This window comes from Molossus molossus, unplaced genomic scaffold (assembly GCF_014108415.1).
Source record: "Molossus molossus isolate mMolMol1 unplaced genomic scaffold, mMolMol1.p scaffold_m16_p_6, whole genome shotgun sequence".
Taxonomy (NCBI): Eukaryota; Metazoa; Chordata; class Mammalia; order Chiroptera; family Molossidae; genus Molossus; species Molossus molossus.
This window is the reverse complement of record NW_023425399.1, coordinates 31,640,412-31,659,373: the sequence shown is the minus strand read 5'-3', so window position 1 is coordinate 31,659,373 and position 18,962 is coordinate 31,640,412. Positions and strand designations below refer to the sequence as shown.

At 39.0% G+C, this 18,962-nt stretch overlaps 1 protein-coding gene across 1 annotated transcript in view; it reads right to left on the bottom strand.

Moving 5' to 3' along the window:
• PLCB1 (phospholipase C beta 1) overlaps positions 1-18,962 on the bottom strand; it is a 699,430-nt gene that overhangs the window by 234,454 nt on the left and 446,014 nt on the right. The window contains exon 6 of the mRNA XM_036244472.1: positions 5,726-5,863. Coding sequence (XP_036100365.1) covers positions 5,726-5,863 — 138 coding nt within the window. The remainder of the gene's footprint in view (positions 1-5,725; positions 5,864-18,962) is intronic.

Genomic DNA, 18,962 nt, shown 5'->3' with positions numbered 1-18,962 from the left:
ATACCAAATATATATATATAGAAATATATATATATATTTATATATATATATCAATCATAGAATTTTATTTACAGAAAACTTAAAAACAGGTAAAACCAATCTATATACTTGGAGGTCAAAATAGGCGTGTGTTAGGAGGATAGGCTCCTGGTGTGTTGGTGATGCTGTTTTTAATATGGGTGTTTTTTATACTTTTCTGTAAATATTATTTCAATCAAAAGTGTTAAAAAATCTGGCTGAGTTCCTGCCAGTAGCTTGGCAAAACTAGACAAATGAATTTGTTTACTTTTCTTTTCCAATTTATAGATGCTTAAGAGAATTCTGTGTGTGTAGGACTAAGGACTGAAAGCAACGGCATCTATCAATCCTTGTGCAGAGAAGAGAACACAAAATTTCCCCTGCAGGACTCTGCCATTAGGCCTCTCAAGCTTAACCTACTGGATCCTTACTGTTTCAATCTACTACATTTTAACAACCCTGGAGCAATATCTGGGCTGAAATTTGCCAAACTGGATGAGTGGTTCAACATTTCCACCCAGGGGGCTTGTCAGAGTCTTTAAGTATTTAGGACTGAATATCAGAGTCTGAGTGCCAAGTCCTGTCTCTAAGAATGATATACTATCTCAGTAATATATGGCACTGAACACGGATCAGGGATAGGGGTTGGGGGTCTGGTTGGTGCGATGAGCTTGCAGGGGACCCAGTCATGGACCAGGATCCAAAGGAAGACATGCTGAATATCATTTTAGTTTTTCAAAACTAAACAAGGAAGGCTTCACCTTTGCTGCCTTTGATATTGGTATTCCTCTTTGATCATTATGAAACAGATTTCATTCCTCGCTGAGATTCTCTAGATGAAAGAGTCTCCCATCAGTTACAGGATCCCTTGGACCTGAAGGTAAACCCTGGCACATGACAATCCCGTGAAGCCCTGCCCTGGCTCGGAGAAATCTGCTTTCCAAGCCACACGATGCCGTCCAGCTGCACGACTGCAGGGAGTGGTATGCACAAGACGTCTCTCTATGAGGTCCCCAACTGAAGGAAAAACGGAATATTGGAAAGAGAGGCTAGAATTCAGCAGGAAGAAGAGAATCAGTTCATCTTCAGACTCTTTGACCAATGGAAAAATGTGTATTGATCAGTTAAATCTGTTAACTTGCTCAAAATGACATTATTTTCTGGGTTGATATAAAGGATCTGTCTTTCGTAGTCCATGTTAACCTTACCAGTCAGATCTTTTTATTATTATTATTATTTTGGTTAATATTTACCTGAGGATATTTTTCCAATGATTTTTTTTTTTTTAGAGCGACTGGAAAGGAGAAAAGGAGGAAGAGAGAGAGAGAGAGAGAGAGAGAGAGAGAAACCGATGTGTGAGAGACACATTGATTGGTTGCCTCCCGCACGACCTGACCAGGGCCGGGGATCAAACCTGCAACCCAGGTATGTGCCCTTAACCAGAATCAAACCTGAAACTCTTTGGTCCATGGGCCAATGCTCTAACCGCTGAGCCAAACCAGACAGATCTTTGAAGAAATTTACCAACTGGTGCTGAAAAAGGCTTGAGAATTCAGATTTCTTACTCTCAGCGACTTACTGACTCTGTCTCCTTTGTCACTGAGAAAATAGAGGCAATTAGAAAACTTGTATAACTCCCTCCATCATATATATCACTTATAGGCATCTCTGCTGATGAACTCCACATTCTCTCCTCTTACAGAAGAAATGTCCTTGCTCCTGTCTGAGCCCAGCCCCTCTGCTTGTGAACTATGACAGGGTTAATACATTTTTTCTTTTATTAAGGGCAGTACAGTTAACATTTTAGGCTTTATGGGTCATATGGTCTATGTAATAACTTCTCAACTTTGTCTAGTGACAGCAGCCACAGACAATATGTAAATAAATAAGTGTTGTGGTGTTCCAATAAAACTTTATTTATAAAAAGAAGTGGTACTCCAGACTTGGCCCCCAAGGTATAGATCCTACTGTCCTCACCTATTCAGGGGCATGTTCCAGCAATTCTCATGCTCTCCCACATCATCACGTTGTTTTCCCTGTACAAGATCATTACAACAGGCATAAATGTCTATCATTTTTTCTTCTACCTTATGAACTATTTCTTAACCTCACTTCCCATTCCAGCAGTCTTTTAAATTGTTTGCTTTAGTTTCCTAAAAAAATTCTCCAAAGGAAAATTGCTGCCCTCTCTGGTGTAACTGGTTGGGCACTGTCCCGTGCACCAAGAGGTCGCCGGTTCGATTCCCCGTCAGGGCACATGCCAGGTGGCAGGCTCGATCCCCATACCTCACTCTCACATCGATGTTTCTCTTTCTCCCTCTCCCTTCCCCTCTCTCTAAAAATCAATAAAAATATATTTTTTAAAACGAGCACTCACGTTTGGTTTCTTAATTTGTTTCTGCCAATATGCTCCTCAGCTCCCTCCAACAGGCTTTTGATCCCAGCACTCCACTGAAGTTGCTCTAATCAAAGTGGCCAGTGACCTCTATCATCATTAAATCCAGTGGTTATCTCTTGGTCTTCATCTTACTTAACCGACTGACAGTATTTAACCCAGGTGATCACTCTCTTCTCCTCTCTGACTCAGAGGGCAGATGTGAACAAAACCACTTATTTCTCAGGTTTATTACAGGAGGTGCCCCAAGGGAGCAAGAAAAGCTGATCCTTAGGGTACAGAGGGGCTGGGATATCATGCTGTGTTACCAGAAGTATAACTGTTGTCTAATTGCAAGAGATGTCATGTTTGTAGTCCAGCTACGAAGGGAAAGATGGGAAGACACCGTTTTTCTCCCCAAGTCCATCTTTAAAGGAGTCACTTGTCTTAAAGAATACATAAAAATTTAATTTCAAGGGATTTATATAAGAAAGAAAGCATTCAAAACTTGAAATACTATGTTTAGGAATAATATTTTCAAGTCCTGGTTCTGATTTAAACATTTTAATTGATCCGAGAAGATTTCTCATTCATCTATGAAAGTGCTGCAATTGAGCCATTTCCCTGAGATTTTTGCCTTCGCGGAGCCTTTTCCCGCCCTCTCCCCCCACTCCTGCTTCACGCTCTCACACAGATCTCCAGCTGACCTATGCGACATTTGCTTCTGTGTGTTTATCTGTGTATTTCCTCCAGAGTGTTTCCTGGACGTATTCTAGAATGTTATATCCCTACCTCGGGAATTATGCCTGACACAGAGAAGGAATGCAACAAATGTGTGTTGAATGAGTTAATGAGCCAGAATCCCTTTATAAACAAGTTCTTCTGGAGACATGTGACTTTCAGAAAAGCTCAGGTTTCTGTCTGGCATTCTACATAATGAGAGAAGCTGTCTCCTTTGCTGCTGACACAACACAAGACATCATGTACATTGGCCCTGGAGATTAAAGGTGTGATGTTACGAGACAATACTGAGAATTAAAAGGATGGAAAATATGTTTTCAGAATAAAATGGTGTTTGCATATCTTAACCTTCTGGCTGAGCAATTTCAGTGGAGGAAAGTACCCTATAGAATATCACAGCCAGGGAAGGCAAAACATACTCTGTAGCTTCATTGATTGTACTAGGAACATTACATAGCTACTAAAAAAATGTCTATAGATGCAGTCCTGATGGGGAATATTACAGGGCTCAGAAAGCAAAACCCCTAAAGAAAATTAGTGGGTAGGAACCCACAGAGAGAAGGAAATTGAATATGTTTTAAACATAACTGCATAAAGGTTTAATGTAATATAAGCTATGCAGATTGGTTTGTGATATAAATTATATTTTCACTCTTAGTAAGAGCCTCTCTGTCACTTACTGAAGGTTTTCCATTGAGAGAGAATTCATTAATTGATCATTTTAAAAATGAAATATGGTTGCATTTGGGGAAAGGTATTTTAAAACTATGTTTCAAATACTTAGTATTTATCTATATTCATCCACCCACACATATACAGAGAAATGAAGTATATATAACTCAATACCTGACTACCAGGATACCAGAGTAAGAGTTAGTACAAGGCATGGAAATGCTGTCACCCAGACACTGTTTCATTGAACTAAACTCTCTCTAAGCATAAGTTATAAGATAGAGCAAATGGGTAACTTGGTTCTTAAAGAGAGAAAATAGATTCGGTTTGTAACAGTCTTGGCGAGCAGTTTCAAAAGACCTCACAGTATTAAAACAGGTTGGCATGTTATTCATTCCATTATAAGACTTGCGGTTGATGTTATGTAAATGTTGGAATGATCCTTTGGCATAATCACTAAAGAATCAGAGGTCAAGTCAGTGCACCTGCTGTGGCTCAGAGCCCAGACAACTGCCAGGGCACTGGCCTCGCATGGCCCTGGGGTTGTGAACCATGATGTGAGAAGCTCAATGAGGGCAGAGACATGATACTCAGACTTCCAAGTATTCTTAGATTCATATTCTTAACTCTTGCAGGAAATTGTCTGAAGGGCAAGGATCCTCACCAGTGTCCTATAAACATGGATAAAGAAATATCTTCTTTTGCCTTGGCCAGTTTTGCTCAGTGGTTACAGCATCAGCCCATGGACCAAAGAGTTGCGAGTTCGATTCCGGTCAAGGGCACGTACCTTGGTTGCAGTTTAGTCCTTGGCCATGGTCAGAGCCATGTGGGAGGCAACCAATTGATATGTCTCTCTCACATCAATATTTCTCTCTCTCTCCCACTCTATTTATCTGATGATAAATGGGAAAAAAATGTACCCTTGGGTGAGGATTTAAAAAAAAGAAAGAAATCTCTTCTTTCAATGTGTTCCTATCAATGCTCTTTTAATGGCAATTAGACATTTTTAGAGAAAGTACAACTTGAGTCCAAGAGTCTCAAAAGTTCTCAGCTTCTTGTTTGATATATCTTGCCAGTATTCTGGTTATTTCTGTGTGCATCTGAAAGGCTTACTTTTCTTTTATCCTCATCCAAGGACATTTTTCCATTTATCTTTAGACAGATTAGGAGGGAGGGAGGGAGGGAGAGAGAAACATTGATGTGAGAGAGACACATCCACTGGTTGCCTCCCTTGAAACCCCAACCAGGGCCAGGGATGAACCTCAACCGAGGTACGTGCCCTTGGTCAGAATCAAACCCGGGTCTCATGGGTCCGCGGTCTGACACTCTAACCTCTGAGCCAAACTGGCCAGGGGCAGGTTTACTATTTTAATAGGTTAGCAGCTTGTTAATGGAGAGGTAATGTCCAATTCCTCTTTCTAGGCCATAGCTGAACAAATATTCTTTATTATTACAATTTTTATTTTTTCAGTCTTTCTCATATTAATTGAGCAGCTACTATGTGCATGGTCATGGGCTAGTTGCTGCACAGGGTAAAAAAAAAAATTGTAAATGTACCAAGATGTCTGCCCTCAAGGAGGCTGTTGGACAGGAAATGGGGTAGGGAGTGGCCTGAAGTGAGAGAGGAAATGAATTGGGATAAGACATTTAGGTAAAAGGAAATCTGGTTTTACCTATATTTTATTTTGCAAATTGATTATATCAAATGCCTCATTCCCAATTTAAAAAATGTCCATAATCCTAAATAGATGCTACTACTTGAAAGTGTGTTTGATTATACCTCTGCTGGGCAGCTGGATTATTTTTAGATGGAATTTTAACACATGTTAAATAGGAAACTCAAGGTCTTTCACAAGCATCAGTACAGTATCATAAGAAGTCAGAGCAAGGCGACAGCTTCAAAGTTCCTATCCACCATACCTTTGCCACTTCTTCTTGGAAAGCCACGAGGTTCAGATAGGAGATGTTGACCAGGTCAGGCCCATACACCACCGTTATCATGCGATGCTCCAGACGTCCGATGTTTCCCACGTCCAAAAGTTCACGTAATTTGGGGTCCTGGATAAAAAATGTTGGAAAAGGTTAGTCTGTCACTAGAGGTTCCAACATGGTAGCATACTTTCAAAGCAGTTAGAGCTAAAATGCCTTCAAAGCAAAGTTGCCTTTTATTCTTACTAATACATGGCATAAGTTGAAGTCCCTCGACCCCTAATAAATCCCAGAGAGGGTAACGTGCCAAAATGCTGTGGAGAGAGAATTTCTGGCTCAAGACTTAGGTCCTCATGGCACTGCACTAAGTGAAATAAGTCAGGCAGAGAAAAACAGGTACTGTATGGTATCACTTTATATGTGGATGCTTAGAAAGCCTAACTCAGAGGAACAAAGCACAGTGGTGTTTGGATGCAGAAAACTTCTGCAATCTTTTCAGAGTCGGTTGCCGTCTTTTGAACATCCTAAATGACAACTCCTTGAAGATACAATCCTGGTGGAAAAAGGAAATTTCCAAACCTTCCAAATTCAAACGCAGACCTGGTGCAGTCAGCTTGACTGAGTCTATGTTCCTTTCATAGGACAGGCCTTGAAGGAAATGAAGGGTCCATGCAGAAAATTAGCATTAAATCAATCCCTTAGCAAATCTGCAACCAGTTTCTGAGTAAGGAATTAACTTGAATTCTCATTTATTTAGCTAAACGCTAGGCTAACAGGGTTGGATTACTTAGGCTGGTTATTCTGATCTCCATTCTGCAGTTTTTACATACAGCATCCCTACAAAGAAAGAGCAAACTTAAAAAAAGAAAAAGAAAAAGAAAGAAAGAAAAAAAAATCGTTCCAGCTGAGTTATTTGATTTGGTGCCATTAATTCTCTCTTTAGTTAATAAAACTTTCTCTTCTTGGTTTGGCTGCATGAAGAGGAACATTTCCAGGTAAGTTATGAAGACAGAGAAATCCCATTTCACATCTGTGTCTAATATACTTCAACTTGACTAATGAGTTGAAACCTTATCAAGTACATCAGGCCTCCTAGAAAGATCAAATGCTATCACAACACATCAATTTGCATGACCTAGAAAAGGAGAGGAATACAGTGAAAAACTTACTAAATAAATGAGCAATAATAGCAACAAGCAGACATTGTTAGCATTCTAGCATTAATGAAAGATGAAAAGCAGAGTGCTCAAGAAGAATGGACTTTTGTGGAGGCCCATGACAGAGTGGCACCAGCTGCTCCGTGAAATGACTCATGGCATCGCAGTGTCTGAGCACCACCGAGGCAAGGTCAGAAAAGAAAATATGTTTGATCGGTACTTAAAAAATTATTTTTGTATACTCGGAAGAGAAACAGAATTCTCAGAAACCACCTGAACCTTGTAGTTATAAATCACAGCTTTTAAATCATGGATTACAGAGTCCATCGGTATTCACTTCTATAATATGTAATGGGAAACTTGGGAGTCTGAATGGACTCAAAACTTTGTACCCTTTTTTCCTGCCAATGAGAGCCATGACTCACTCTTTGGTTTTTTCTTTCCCAAGCATTTTCTGTTCAGTTTATACTACTTTATTGCCCAGTTCTCATCTCCATTCAAACACTTTTATCCACTGATTGATTAAATACTGACCGATTCAAGAGTGCCACCTCTCAGAACTGCAGGGACTAGGTGTGGGGTCAGGGAGTTCACTTGAGTTGTAAGAACTCAAAGCAAGTGAAAAAACCTAGAGGAGGTGGCCAGAATAGATAATAATTCTGAAAAAGCGCTTCTGGGAGTCTTACTGTCTCAAACAATATTGTTAGGTATAGTCACCAAGAATATATAAGGAAGATAACCAACACTTTGTGGCATCTCGGCAAACATTTTCCACTATGGTTGTTTATGCATATTTTAAAAAACAATTGGCTTTTGCCCTAGCTGGTTTGGTTCAGCAGTTGGAGCGTCCACCCGCAGACCAATGAGTCGTGGGTTCGATTCTGGTCAAGGGCACGTACCTCAGTTGTGGTTGCTCACTGGCCCTGGTCGGGGTCATGCGGGAGGCAGCAAGTCAATGTGTCTCTCTCACATTGATGCTCCTCTCTCTCTCATACACATCTGTGTGTTTCTCATTGAACCTCCTGATCCATTTTTAGGGAAGGGTTTACTTACTCAGGTTACTACTACACTTAAATACATTTCTTGGCCCCTGCAATTGATATAAATTCCTGGACATTTTTACAAAGAAAAAAAGCTATTTTTACAACTCTGTTCAATTTCTCTGTTGGAGAACACTAAAGAATATAGCTCAGAAAAAAATAAGAGGTGAGGCCGACTTGAAATTTCAAATTTCGCTAAGCTTTCACTCAAAACTTGCTCTCCCCGTAGACACTCCGAGATGTCTCCACAGCCGGAACGAACCAGACCAGTGAGGAACCCTGGCAGCTACAGCTCAACTGCTCTTTTAAAAGGTGAGTCCTAGACCATCTCTATTCCCGTAAGAGTTACAAAATACAGACTGTCTGACTAAGCGCACTTTCTCTCAGTCACCAGGATTTGTGATTAAATTATTTCATGTCTGTTGCAAAGAAAGTCAAGTTGTTCAAGGTAATGATTCCCATTTGGAGGTAAGAGGCCACGGAAGAAAGTAGACTCCTTTCCACAGGGACGCGAGGACTCCATTAACAGCCTGTGCTACCGTTAATTATAACAGCATTCAAAATATTACAGAGTAATGGATTTCTCAACACAAGCTATAGGATAATTTCTAAAAGAGTTCAAGGCCAGTCTCAACCTTTATTCCTTAACAGGACTTTTAAGAAAATATATTTTCTTTGCATATCCGATATCTAAAAAATAAAAGATATTTTTAAGACATCCAAATCTCATTTTTTGGTGCAGAAAATATGCCTTACTTATCTTTCATCCCCATGAAATATATTTTTACCAGATTTTAGGCTGATATTAGGTTCCTTTTATTCCCAGCACTTAATGTATTATTCTCAATCCAAATTACAGTTATACTGATGTGACTTTAATCCATCTTTCATATAAAGGAGCAGGTATATGAAAGACTTCCCACAGTCAGTACAACAGCTGAAAATGAAAGAGATAGATTCCTTGTTATATTTCAGTGACATTCATATGCTCCAGCTTTGCAGAGATAAACCTACTTCTTCTTTGAAAGCTGAGCAAACTTTTTTATAGTTTTCTTCAAATTCTGTTGTAAAGGAAAGATAAAAACTTATGTCCAGGATGGTTTTCCATCAAGCCCTTGAATTTAACAATTGCCTCGCAAAAAATAAAAAGATAAAAGAGATGAACAAATTCCCTTGAAATCAACACTTAGCCTCACACCTCTCACTTTTAAGGTTTCTCTCTCTTTTTTGAATGATTGTGATGAGGACTACCACTTTATTCTTCGGGGTATACCAGTAGTTTAGGCAGCCCACATAGCTAGCAGGATTTTTAAAGAGAAAGCACTATGCATTTGCATCAACTATGACAATGAAATATGGAGCCATGAACAGTCTTCTACACAGAAGGGAAGACTTGGAGGATGCTGTTTATGCTTTTATTTTATTTATTTTCTGTAAATGACAGATTGTGATGGGAGGCTTGAATAGTCTTCAGCTAATTCTTTAGATGTAGGGAGTAAATAAAGAACAGTTTGACTAGGGCAAAGAAACACAACTATGGGCACTGTTGGTTTTTCTCAGTGGTTAGAACATCTACTTGTGGACCAAAGAGTTGCGGGTTCAATTCCAGTCAAGGGCACGTACCTCAGTTGCAGTTTGGTCCCAGCCCTGGTCGGGGTCATGTGAGAGGCAACCAATCGATGTCTCTCTCTCACATCGATGTTTCTCTCTCTGTCTTCCTCTCTCCCTCCCCCCTTCTCTATCTTAAGATAATTGGAAAAATATCCTCGGATGAGGATTTAAAAAAAAAAAGAAAGAAACACGACTATAAGAAAGTACTGGGAAAAAAAGAGCTGGTAGAGTACTGTCCTTCATATCTCAGAGTGGTACTATCATAACAAGATACTTTTTTTTTCCTTTGAGAAAAAGTGACACTGAATTTGAAATGTCAGTCTCCATTCCATGGGGTGCCCCAGTGTACAAGTAAAGAAATTGGTGGAGAAGAAAAGTTAGGTTTACCTAGCTAAGCATCTCCAGTTTAAGTACAGTGGTCTAAAAATACCAAGCATGGGTTGATTGAGCTAAAGGAGTGGGGAAAAAAGTTTTCTGCTAAACTAAAGGCAGCCCTGGACAGTTTGGCTTAGCGGTTTGAGCGTCAGCCCACAGACTGAAGGGTCAGGGTTCTATTCCGGTCACAGGCACATACCTGGGTTGCAGGTTCGATCCCTGGCCTCAGTTGCGGTCATGGGGGAGGCAGCCAATCAATGTGTCTCTCTCACATCAATGTTTCTCTCTCTCTCTCTCTCTCTCTCTCTCTCTCTCTTGCCTCCCCTTCCACTCTATCTATAAAAAAATTAATGGAACCCTGACAGGTTTTACTCAGCAGTTAGAGCATTGGCCTGTGGACCAGAGAGTCCCAGGTTCGGTTCCCACTAGGGGCACGTACCAAAAACAAACAAACAAAAATGAATGGAAAAATATCCTTGGGTGAGGATTAACAAAAATAAAAAATAAAGAAATGTAAAGGCAAACTAAGAATTTTGTTATGCTTGAGACTGGCCACAGAAAAGAGATAAATGAAATTCAAGGAGAGTCTCTACACAGCATTCTAGTGGTTAATTAAACATTTAACTGCTTGAGGTTTTCCTCTCCAGGAATGAGCTCAGGGGATGGTTTAATGTAGTTTCAAAAGCCAGATAGAAAGGGAGTAAATAGAAAAGGGTGCTTGGGGCATTCAGGCAGGCTGACACCCAGAAAAAGCCGGTAGACAGGATTGAAATTAAGTGCCTGGATTTCTGGAAACGACTAAGTTAGTCCCAGGATGTGGAGATGTCCAAGCGGAAGACATTTTCAGAGCTAAACAAATGCTACCCATTTCAAAAATTTGCATTAGCTAAGATGTCTAGGTTGCAATACACGTGCATGGCTTACAGAATGTTTGTCTTGAGGCTCCAGAAGCTACCTGAGTCAAAGATCTGTGGGCAAGTAGGTTATTTTGGAGGAAATCACAGGATGCACAGTGAGGGAGTAGGAAAAGTGAGACAAGGAGGAAAGAAAGCTTATAAGTAGTGCTTTAAATTTTTTTTCTTTATTGATTTTAGACAGAGAGGAAGGGAGAGGGAGAGAGAGATAGAAACATCGATGAGAGAGAACATCGATTGGCCGCCACCTGCATGCCCCCCCTGGGGATCTGGACCACAACCTGGGCATGTGCCCTGGCCGGGAATTGAACCGGCAACCGCTTTGTGCATGGGACAACACTCAACCACTGAGCAACACCGGCCAGGCTATAAGTAGTGTTTTACTGAGGGCTTTACCACTTTGGGCAACTGAGGCTCAATGCAACCAGGACCACTCCAAGACAGTATGAAGAATATACTTGAGAACGCTCCAAGAAGCCTGGAAGCTAGAGTACTGGTTTGTCAACTCCCATCTGTCATTGGTGAAGTTTTCCTGGGATGTCAACACCATGTCCATGACAGGGTCATTCATATTCCTAGGACAGTATGGGAGCTCGGCAAGGGCAGCCCCTGGGGGTGAGCCAGGGACCTGGGTGCTCCGAAAATGTCTGCAACAGAGCTGAGGGAGTGATATTCCCCTGATACTGACTAACCTTCCTGTATTTTATGGGATTCATATTTGAAGAAATTTCATCAGGGCAGGAAACAGATTTAGATTTCTTATGGCTCAGTTCTTTATAAAAATAGTAACTATTACCACAATACGTTCTAGGCAGTAACCACATGTCAAGCACCGTCCTAACTGTTCTTATTTTTCTCCTCCATTTAATCTGTAAAGTAACACTGAGAAGTATCTATGCTTTTCTTTCTCAATTTGCAAATGAGAACTTTGAGGTTTGGGGAGATAATCTGCCCAGTTGTATAATATGGAGGGGTGGGGGAGACAATGGACTCCCAGTACATCTTACTGTCCAGTCTAAGGCCTCTTCATAGCACTCTGTTACACAGCATATCCAATTTGATGAAGTTTATATAAAAATAGTACAAATAGTTCAGCTGGAGGCATAAATGTAAATAAATCAGCATCTATTTAAGTCATCTCCATATTTTAGACATTACATTAAAGTATAAAATAACCCAAATGTGAAATTAAAACAGGAACAAAATATGGTCTGATGGCACCACTCTCTTGCCTTCTTAGGAAAGAATGGAAACGAAACCGTCAAGTTTAATCACCATTTGCACAATCACGTGACCCTGCTGAAAGGAAAGTGCATGAAACACATAACAGTTAAAACAAAACAAAACAATAAGGTCATTGGAACATGAGTTAGCTTCCTCCTCATCATCTAGTTTGTATCCGTCACACTTCAAGATTCTAAAGTATAGACAGCTTGCCACTCATGTTTCAAAGGTCACCCACCGCTAGCTTCTCAGACACACGCAGCCACCGAGCCAGCCACATTCACAAGCACAGCCATTACCATTCCAGGGCCTGAGTCCACAGGCCGCGTGTCGTGCTGGGCGCACAGCAGGCACCCAGAAGGCCTGTGCCCCTCCGCCCCCACAGAGGGAGGGAAATGCATTCCATTCCCCTTCAGCGTTCAGGGGGGCAGTGCATCTAGGTACATTTCAGTATTGCTGGGCCAAGTTTTAGAAGAGTAATGAGGCCAGTTTTCCCTGGCCAGTGAGTCATTTATGGCTGAGGTCTTTTGTTTTGTGTTTCCTATTTTGTTGTGGCGTCTGCCTCGCTGCATGGAACTCTGACACATCTAGATGGCACCAAGGGGGCTCTGGGACCTCCGAACATAAGTGAAAGCCAAGCACATCTTTTTTTTCTTTGTAAAAAGTTTTAACTACAGTTGACATTCAATATTATATTAGTTTCAGGTGTACAGCAGGGTAATAGACATTTATATAATTTACAAAGTGATCCCTCCGATAATTCTAATACCCACGTGGTACCACACACAGTTATTATAATATTATTGACTATATTCCCTATGCTGAACCTTAATCCCTGTGACTATTCTGTAACTACCAATTGTGTACTTCTTAACCCCTTCATCTTTTTTACCCAGCTCCCCAACCCCATCCCAAAAAAGAAGACCCAACAATTCCTTAATAATGACAAACACAACAAACAAAGCTCCCTTTGCAGTTTCTGGAAAATCCATGCATCTATGCTAAGGGTTTTGGCACAGGGAGAGAGACAGTAGAGATGGTAACCTTCTGTTTGATTTCTGAGTTTGGGCTCTTCCGGTTAAAAGCAATGTGACCTTATGGAGTTTTCTTAACCCTTCTAGGCCTCAGTTTCTTCATCTCTTAGATGAGGACAATAGTAGTAACACGCCGTGAGTGCTTGAAAAGTAAATCAACAGCTTGAAATTGAAAGACAATATGGAAGCATCTACTGAATAATTTAATCTCCTACAGGCACCAGAACAATTCATTATATATATTTACCTACTTTGTTACTTGGCAAGCAAGACATATTTCTACAGGGGGTGGCAAAAGTAGGCTTATTGTTAAGAGTACATAAAGTACAGGGTTCTTGTATTATTTCTTACTGCATTATGTTCCATGTGAACAACTATAAAGCTACTTTGGCCCACCCCTGTATTTACATTTATGTATAGATGGCTGGTGTATATTTGGCTGACTATATTCTAAACGCATGTATTTTAACTTTATATTTTCCTTCATTCGCTCTGCCACAGGAAGCATAATTTAAGGAGAGCTAAAGGACAAATCATTTTTAGAAATTTTACGTTTCTTGCTCCTGCATTTAACCAGGTTTGAAAATTAGGCAACTTGCTTTCTCCTAGCTGCAGTTTGGTTTGCACGCAAAGCGGCGGTAATGCCTGCCCCCCTTAGGGCATCAGTGTGGTGATCACAATTGAATCTGCAAACTGTGACACGTACAGAAAGAATTTGTGTATTTTTGTGGTGACTGACGTCATTAACTTATTTTAAGTATGACATGAAAAACTAAAAACAACTCTTAGCTGTTTATCTTTTTCTTATTCAAATTATAAAGTGGTGTAGGAGTTTAAAGGAGAGAAATTTTCCTGTCAGTTTGTAACAAATAACTGAAGGAGTCTGAAATAAATGGATAATTTATCTGTAAATGTCTGAATATAGATGTGGATATGTGTTTGCTGAAGACTCTCAAACTATTTCAAGATTAAATATTGTTTAATTTTCAGATTTATCTTCTTGTTTTATTTACATCTCTTTATTTTCCATTACTCTAGATAAACAAGTTAATTCTATTCCACAATACTTAAAGATCGAAATGTGTTATTCTTTCAGTAAGACAGGGGTATAAAGCTCTTTATAATTGGAAGTGTGAAGGAGGCCTGATGTTTATTTTATAAGAAATAACTGGTAGCGTCTAGATAATTCCTGTCTTCTAAAATGTCTTCCTATCCACCCATCAAAATAACCCAACAGTTACCCGAAGACCAAAGTTGTCATCTCTAGGACCTCAATTTGCAATAAGGAAAGTAATCTTGAGAGCTATACGAATGTGTCCATTCAGTAGGATTAGGTAGGTGAACGATATCTCCATGTCTTAACACTCCCTGAAATTGCTGGTACAATTCCAAACAGGGATGAAAAAGGAAGTCAAGGAGTCTGAGGCTCTCTTAATTTTACAAAAATTGTGTTGAAAACAGTATGTATCCCCAGGATATTATTAGCCATTTTTTGTAATTTACTTGCTGACCTGCTCAAATTAATTTTTAGACAATTGTGTTTACCTTTGCTCTTAAATATCATTTACCTTCTTTTCACCTTTTTCCCTCCTTCCCACTTTTCTCAGTCATCTTGTCTCTCCTGTACCAAAGTTTTCCCTAGGGGGTCTTATAAATCCTTCAGAATCTGGCAAATCAAAAGTTTTACATCACCCTAAGAAGACAACATTGAATGCATGAAATGTTTTACAATGAATTGTAATGTCTCCTACCCAGTTTCATCATTAAGAGAATTGAATCATCCTATTGTAAAGGATTAACTCAAATTTTCCACTTCTTGTTTTTAAATTAAATTTATTGAGCTGACATTGGTTAATGGGATCATATAGGTTTCAGGTGTGGATTTATATGTTACACAATTTGTATATTGTATTGTCTGCCCACTATCCAAAGTCAAATCATCTTCCATCACCATATGTTAGCCCCCCTTCACCCCACACCCCTGCCCCCTTCCCTCTGGCAACCACCATACTGCTGTTTGTGTCCATGAGTTTTATATCCCACATATGAGTGAAATTATGGTTCTTAGCTTTTTCTACCTGACTTATTTCACTTAGCATATTCTCAAGGTCCATCCATGTTATTGCAAATGGCAGTACTTTTTTATGGCTGAGTAGTAGTATTCCATTGGGTATATGTACCACATCTTCTTTATCCAGTCCTCTATCACAGGACACTTTGGTTGTCTCCATGTCTTGGCCACCATGAATAATGCTGCAATGAACATAGGGGTGCATATATCTTTTTGAATACCTGTTTTCAAGTTGTTTGGCTAAATACCCAGGAGAAGGATTGCTGGGTCATATGGTAGCACTATTCTTAATTTTTTTGAGGAATCACCAGACTGCTTCCCATAGTGGTTGTACCAATCTACATTCCCACTAGCAGTGAATGAGGGGTTCTCTTTTTTCCACAACCTCTACCACACTTGTTTTTACTTGTCTTGTTGATAATAGTCACTCTAACAGGTGTGAGGTGGAATCTCATTGTAATTTTAATTTACATTTCCCTAATTGCTAGTGAGGTTGAACATCTTTTCATGTATCTGTTGGCTGTTTGTATGTCTTTTCGGGAAAGGTGTCTGTTCAGGTCCCCTGCCCATTTTATAATTGTGTTGTTTAGTGTTGAATTTTATGATTTTTTAAATATATTTTAGACATTAAACTTTTGTAGGAGCTATTGTTTGAAAATATCATTTCCCATTTGGTCAGCTGTCTCTTTGTTTTATTGTCATGTCTTTTGCTCTGTAGAAGCTTTTTAGTTTGATACAGTTCCATTCATTTATTTTTGCCTTTACTTCCCTTGCCTTTGGAGTCAAGTTCATAAAATGTTCTCTATGATCAAGCTCCATAAGTTTAGTACCTATGCTTTCTTCTATGTAATTTATTGTTTCTGATCTTATAATTAGGTCTTTGATCCATTTTGAATTAATTTTTGCACATGGGAACAAACTAATCTAGTTTCATTCTTTTGCATGTGACTTTCCAGTTTTCCCAGCACCATAGGCTTTCTTTACTCCATTTTGTGTTTCTGGCTCCTTTGTCAAAGACTATTTGCCGATATCCATGTGGCTTTACATCTGGGTTCTTAATTATGTTCCATTGATCTGTGTGCTTGTTTTTCTGCCAACACCATGAGTTTCTTTTATTTTTGTTTTTTGTTTTTAAATCCTCACCCAAGGATCTTTTTCCATTTATCTTCAGACAGAGTGGGAGGGAGAGAAAGAGAGAGAGAAAAACATCAATGTGAGAGGGACACATTGACTAGCTGCCGTCCACATGACCTCAATCAGGGCCGGGGACCGAACTGCAACTGTGGTACATGCTCTTGACTCGAATCAAACCCATGACTCTATGGTTCATGGGCTGATGCTATAACCACTGAGCAAAACTGGCCAGGGTTGCAGTTTTGATTATCATAGCTCTGTAGTATAATTTGAAGTCAGGTAGTTCTCTAAACAATCAATCCCAATATTTGCTTTATAAACACTTCTCTATGTAAACACACACACACACACACACACACAAATATTCTTACACAACTAGGATCAAACTACATATTATTCTTTTGTAACTTGCCCACTTATTGATACACTGTTGAAATGTTTATAAACACAAGCAAATATTATTCTTTTAATTGGTTCTGCAGTATTCTAGTATATGGATGCACAATATTTTATTTCATACCGCTCATCATAGAACATATTTTCTGTTGTAAATAATGCTTCAGTGAACATCTTTGTGTATATATTTTCATTTACTTTCAGGTACATGACTCATGATCTACTTGGAACTAGTGTGTCTAAGGGTATGCATATCTAACTTGTGACACATATTGACAGATGCTTTCTAGAGTATTTACTAGTTTACAGTCCCACAAATAACATATGATGACTTATTGGCAATGTTTTCACCATCAGCAATCTATTTTTACTTGTGTTTTATAGATTACTATTTTTGCTAAGCACCTCTTATTTACTGGCATTCATGTCTTTTATAAAATGAACTGTTTGTTCAGGCTATTATCTCCCTATTCTAGTAGGATATTTCTCTTTGTCTTACCAATTTATAATAAGACTATATTTATTGACCCTTTGCCTGGCAATATGTTGTAATATTTTTCCAAATGTATCATTTGTCTTAATATTTGTCATGATATATTTTCCCAATTGAAATTTAAAAATTTTAAATATTCAAATCTATTCACCTTTTAAATTATTATTTTTTTTCTGATAGATTGTCATGTGTGGAAAGGCCTTCTTATCTCTTATCTTGACATTATAGAAATATTGAGTTTATAAGAATCTATTTTTTCTTCATCCTTTATGTACTTGGCAAATGTTTACAAAGACCATGTACATTATTGTAATGTGGAGAAAAATACAAGAAGGTAAACATTTTTTAAAAATAACTAAGAATCAAGTTTTTGTTTAAATAAAAACATATGCTAATAGTTACTTTTCAGTCTATACATGAAGATTTACAAATGCTAGATTTTACAATATTGACTAAGGTTACACCCAGGCACAGAAGGGAGTCAGCTACTAGCCTGAGTTCTGAATTTTCCCTTGTGAGGTTATTACAGTAATCAAAGGTATGTTTAATGGGCACAGCTAATGTCTGTGAAGCCAGTATCCAAATGTTCATTATTGAACTTATCACTCCTAAAAGACCTTGAAATGGCTCTGCAACAGTCATGTTTCAACATCTGAATAAAAATGCCCTAATTAGTGGTATTCATTGGTGTTATTTTACATGCTTATTGTTGGTCTGTGTGTGTGGTACACAGCTCTATAATGAACACAGAGAAAATTAAAATTCAGAATAGTGTTAGACATTATTGGACACTGTTTGAAGAGCCTTTAAATGCTTCCTTTTCTTTAATATATTTTTTAAAAATTGATTTTATAGAGAGAGAGGAAGGGAGAGAGGGATAGAAACACTGATGTGAGAGAGAAACATCCATCAGCTGCCTCCTGCATGCCCCCTTCTGGGGATTGAGACTGCAACCGTGACATGTGCCTGACCAGGAATCGAATCAAAATCTCTCAGTCCAGGGGACAACAACGCTCAATCCACTAAGCAACGCCTACCAGGCATCCTTTTTTTTTTAGAGAAATAAATATATGTTTTCAGGTGTTCTTTTTATCCCCTCCCTTCATTCAACAAACTGAATTCTTTTATGTTCATTATCTGTGTTAGGATTATGGATATAAATGAAGGATAGTCTTTGTCTTTTTCTATTTTTTTTATTAATTTGTTTTTGTTACAGATGTTTCTCCTTTTTTCCCCCATTGACACCCTTCTCCCCACCCCCCCACCCCATCCCCAGCTTTGTTGTCTATGTCCATTGGTCATGCATACATGCATATAAGGTCTGTGGTTTCTCTCTTACTCCTTTACCCCCCTCCTTTGAGGCTTGTCAGTCTGTACCCCACCTCTATGTCTCTGGATCAATTTTGTTCACCATTTTGTTTAGTTCATTATATTCCACAAATAAGTGAGATCATGTGATATTTTTCTTTCTCTGCTTGGCTTGTTTAATTTCCATGCCATCTCAAAGGATAAAAGATCTTTCTTTCTTACAGCTGCATAGTACTCCATTGTGTACATGTACCACAGCTTTCTTAATCCATTCATCTACTGATGGACATTTGGGTTGTTTCCAGATCTTAGCTATTGTAAATAGTGCTGCTATGAACATAGGGGTACATATATTCTTTCTGATTGGTGTTTCGGGTTTCTTAGGGTATATTCCTAGAAGTGGGATCAATGGGTGAAATTGCAGTTCAATTTTTAACTTTTGAGGTAACACCATATTGTTTTCCACAGTGG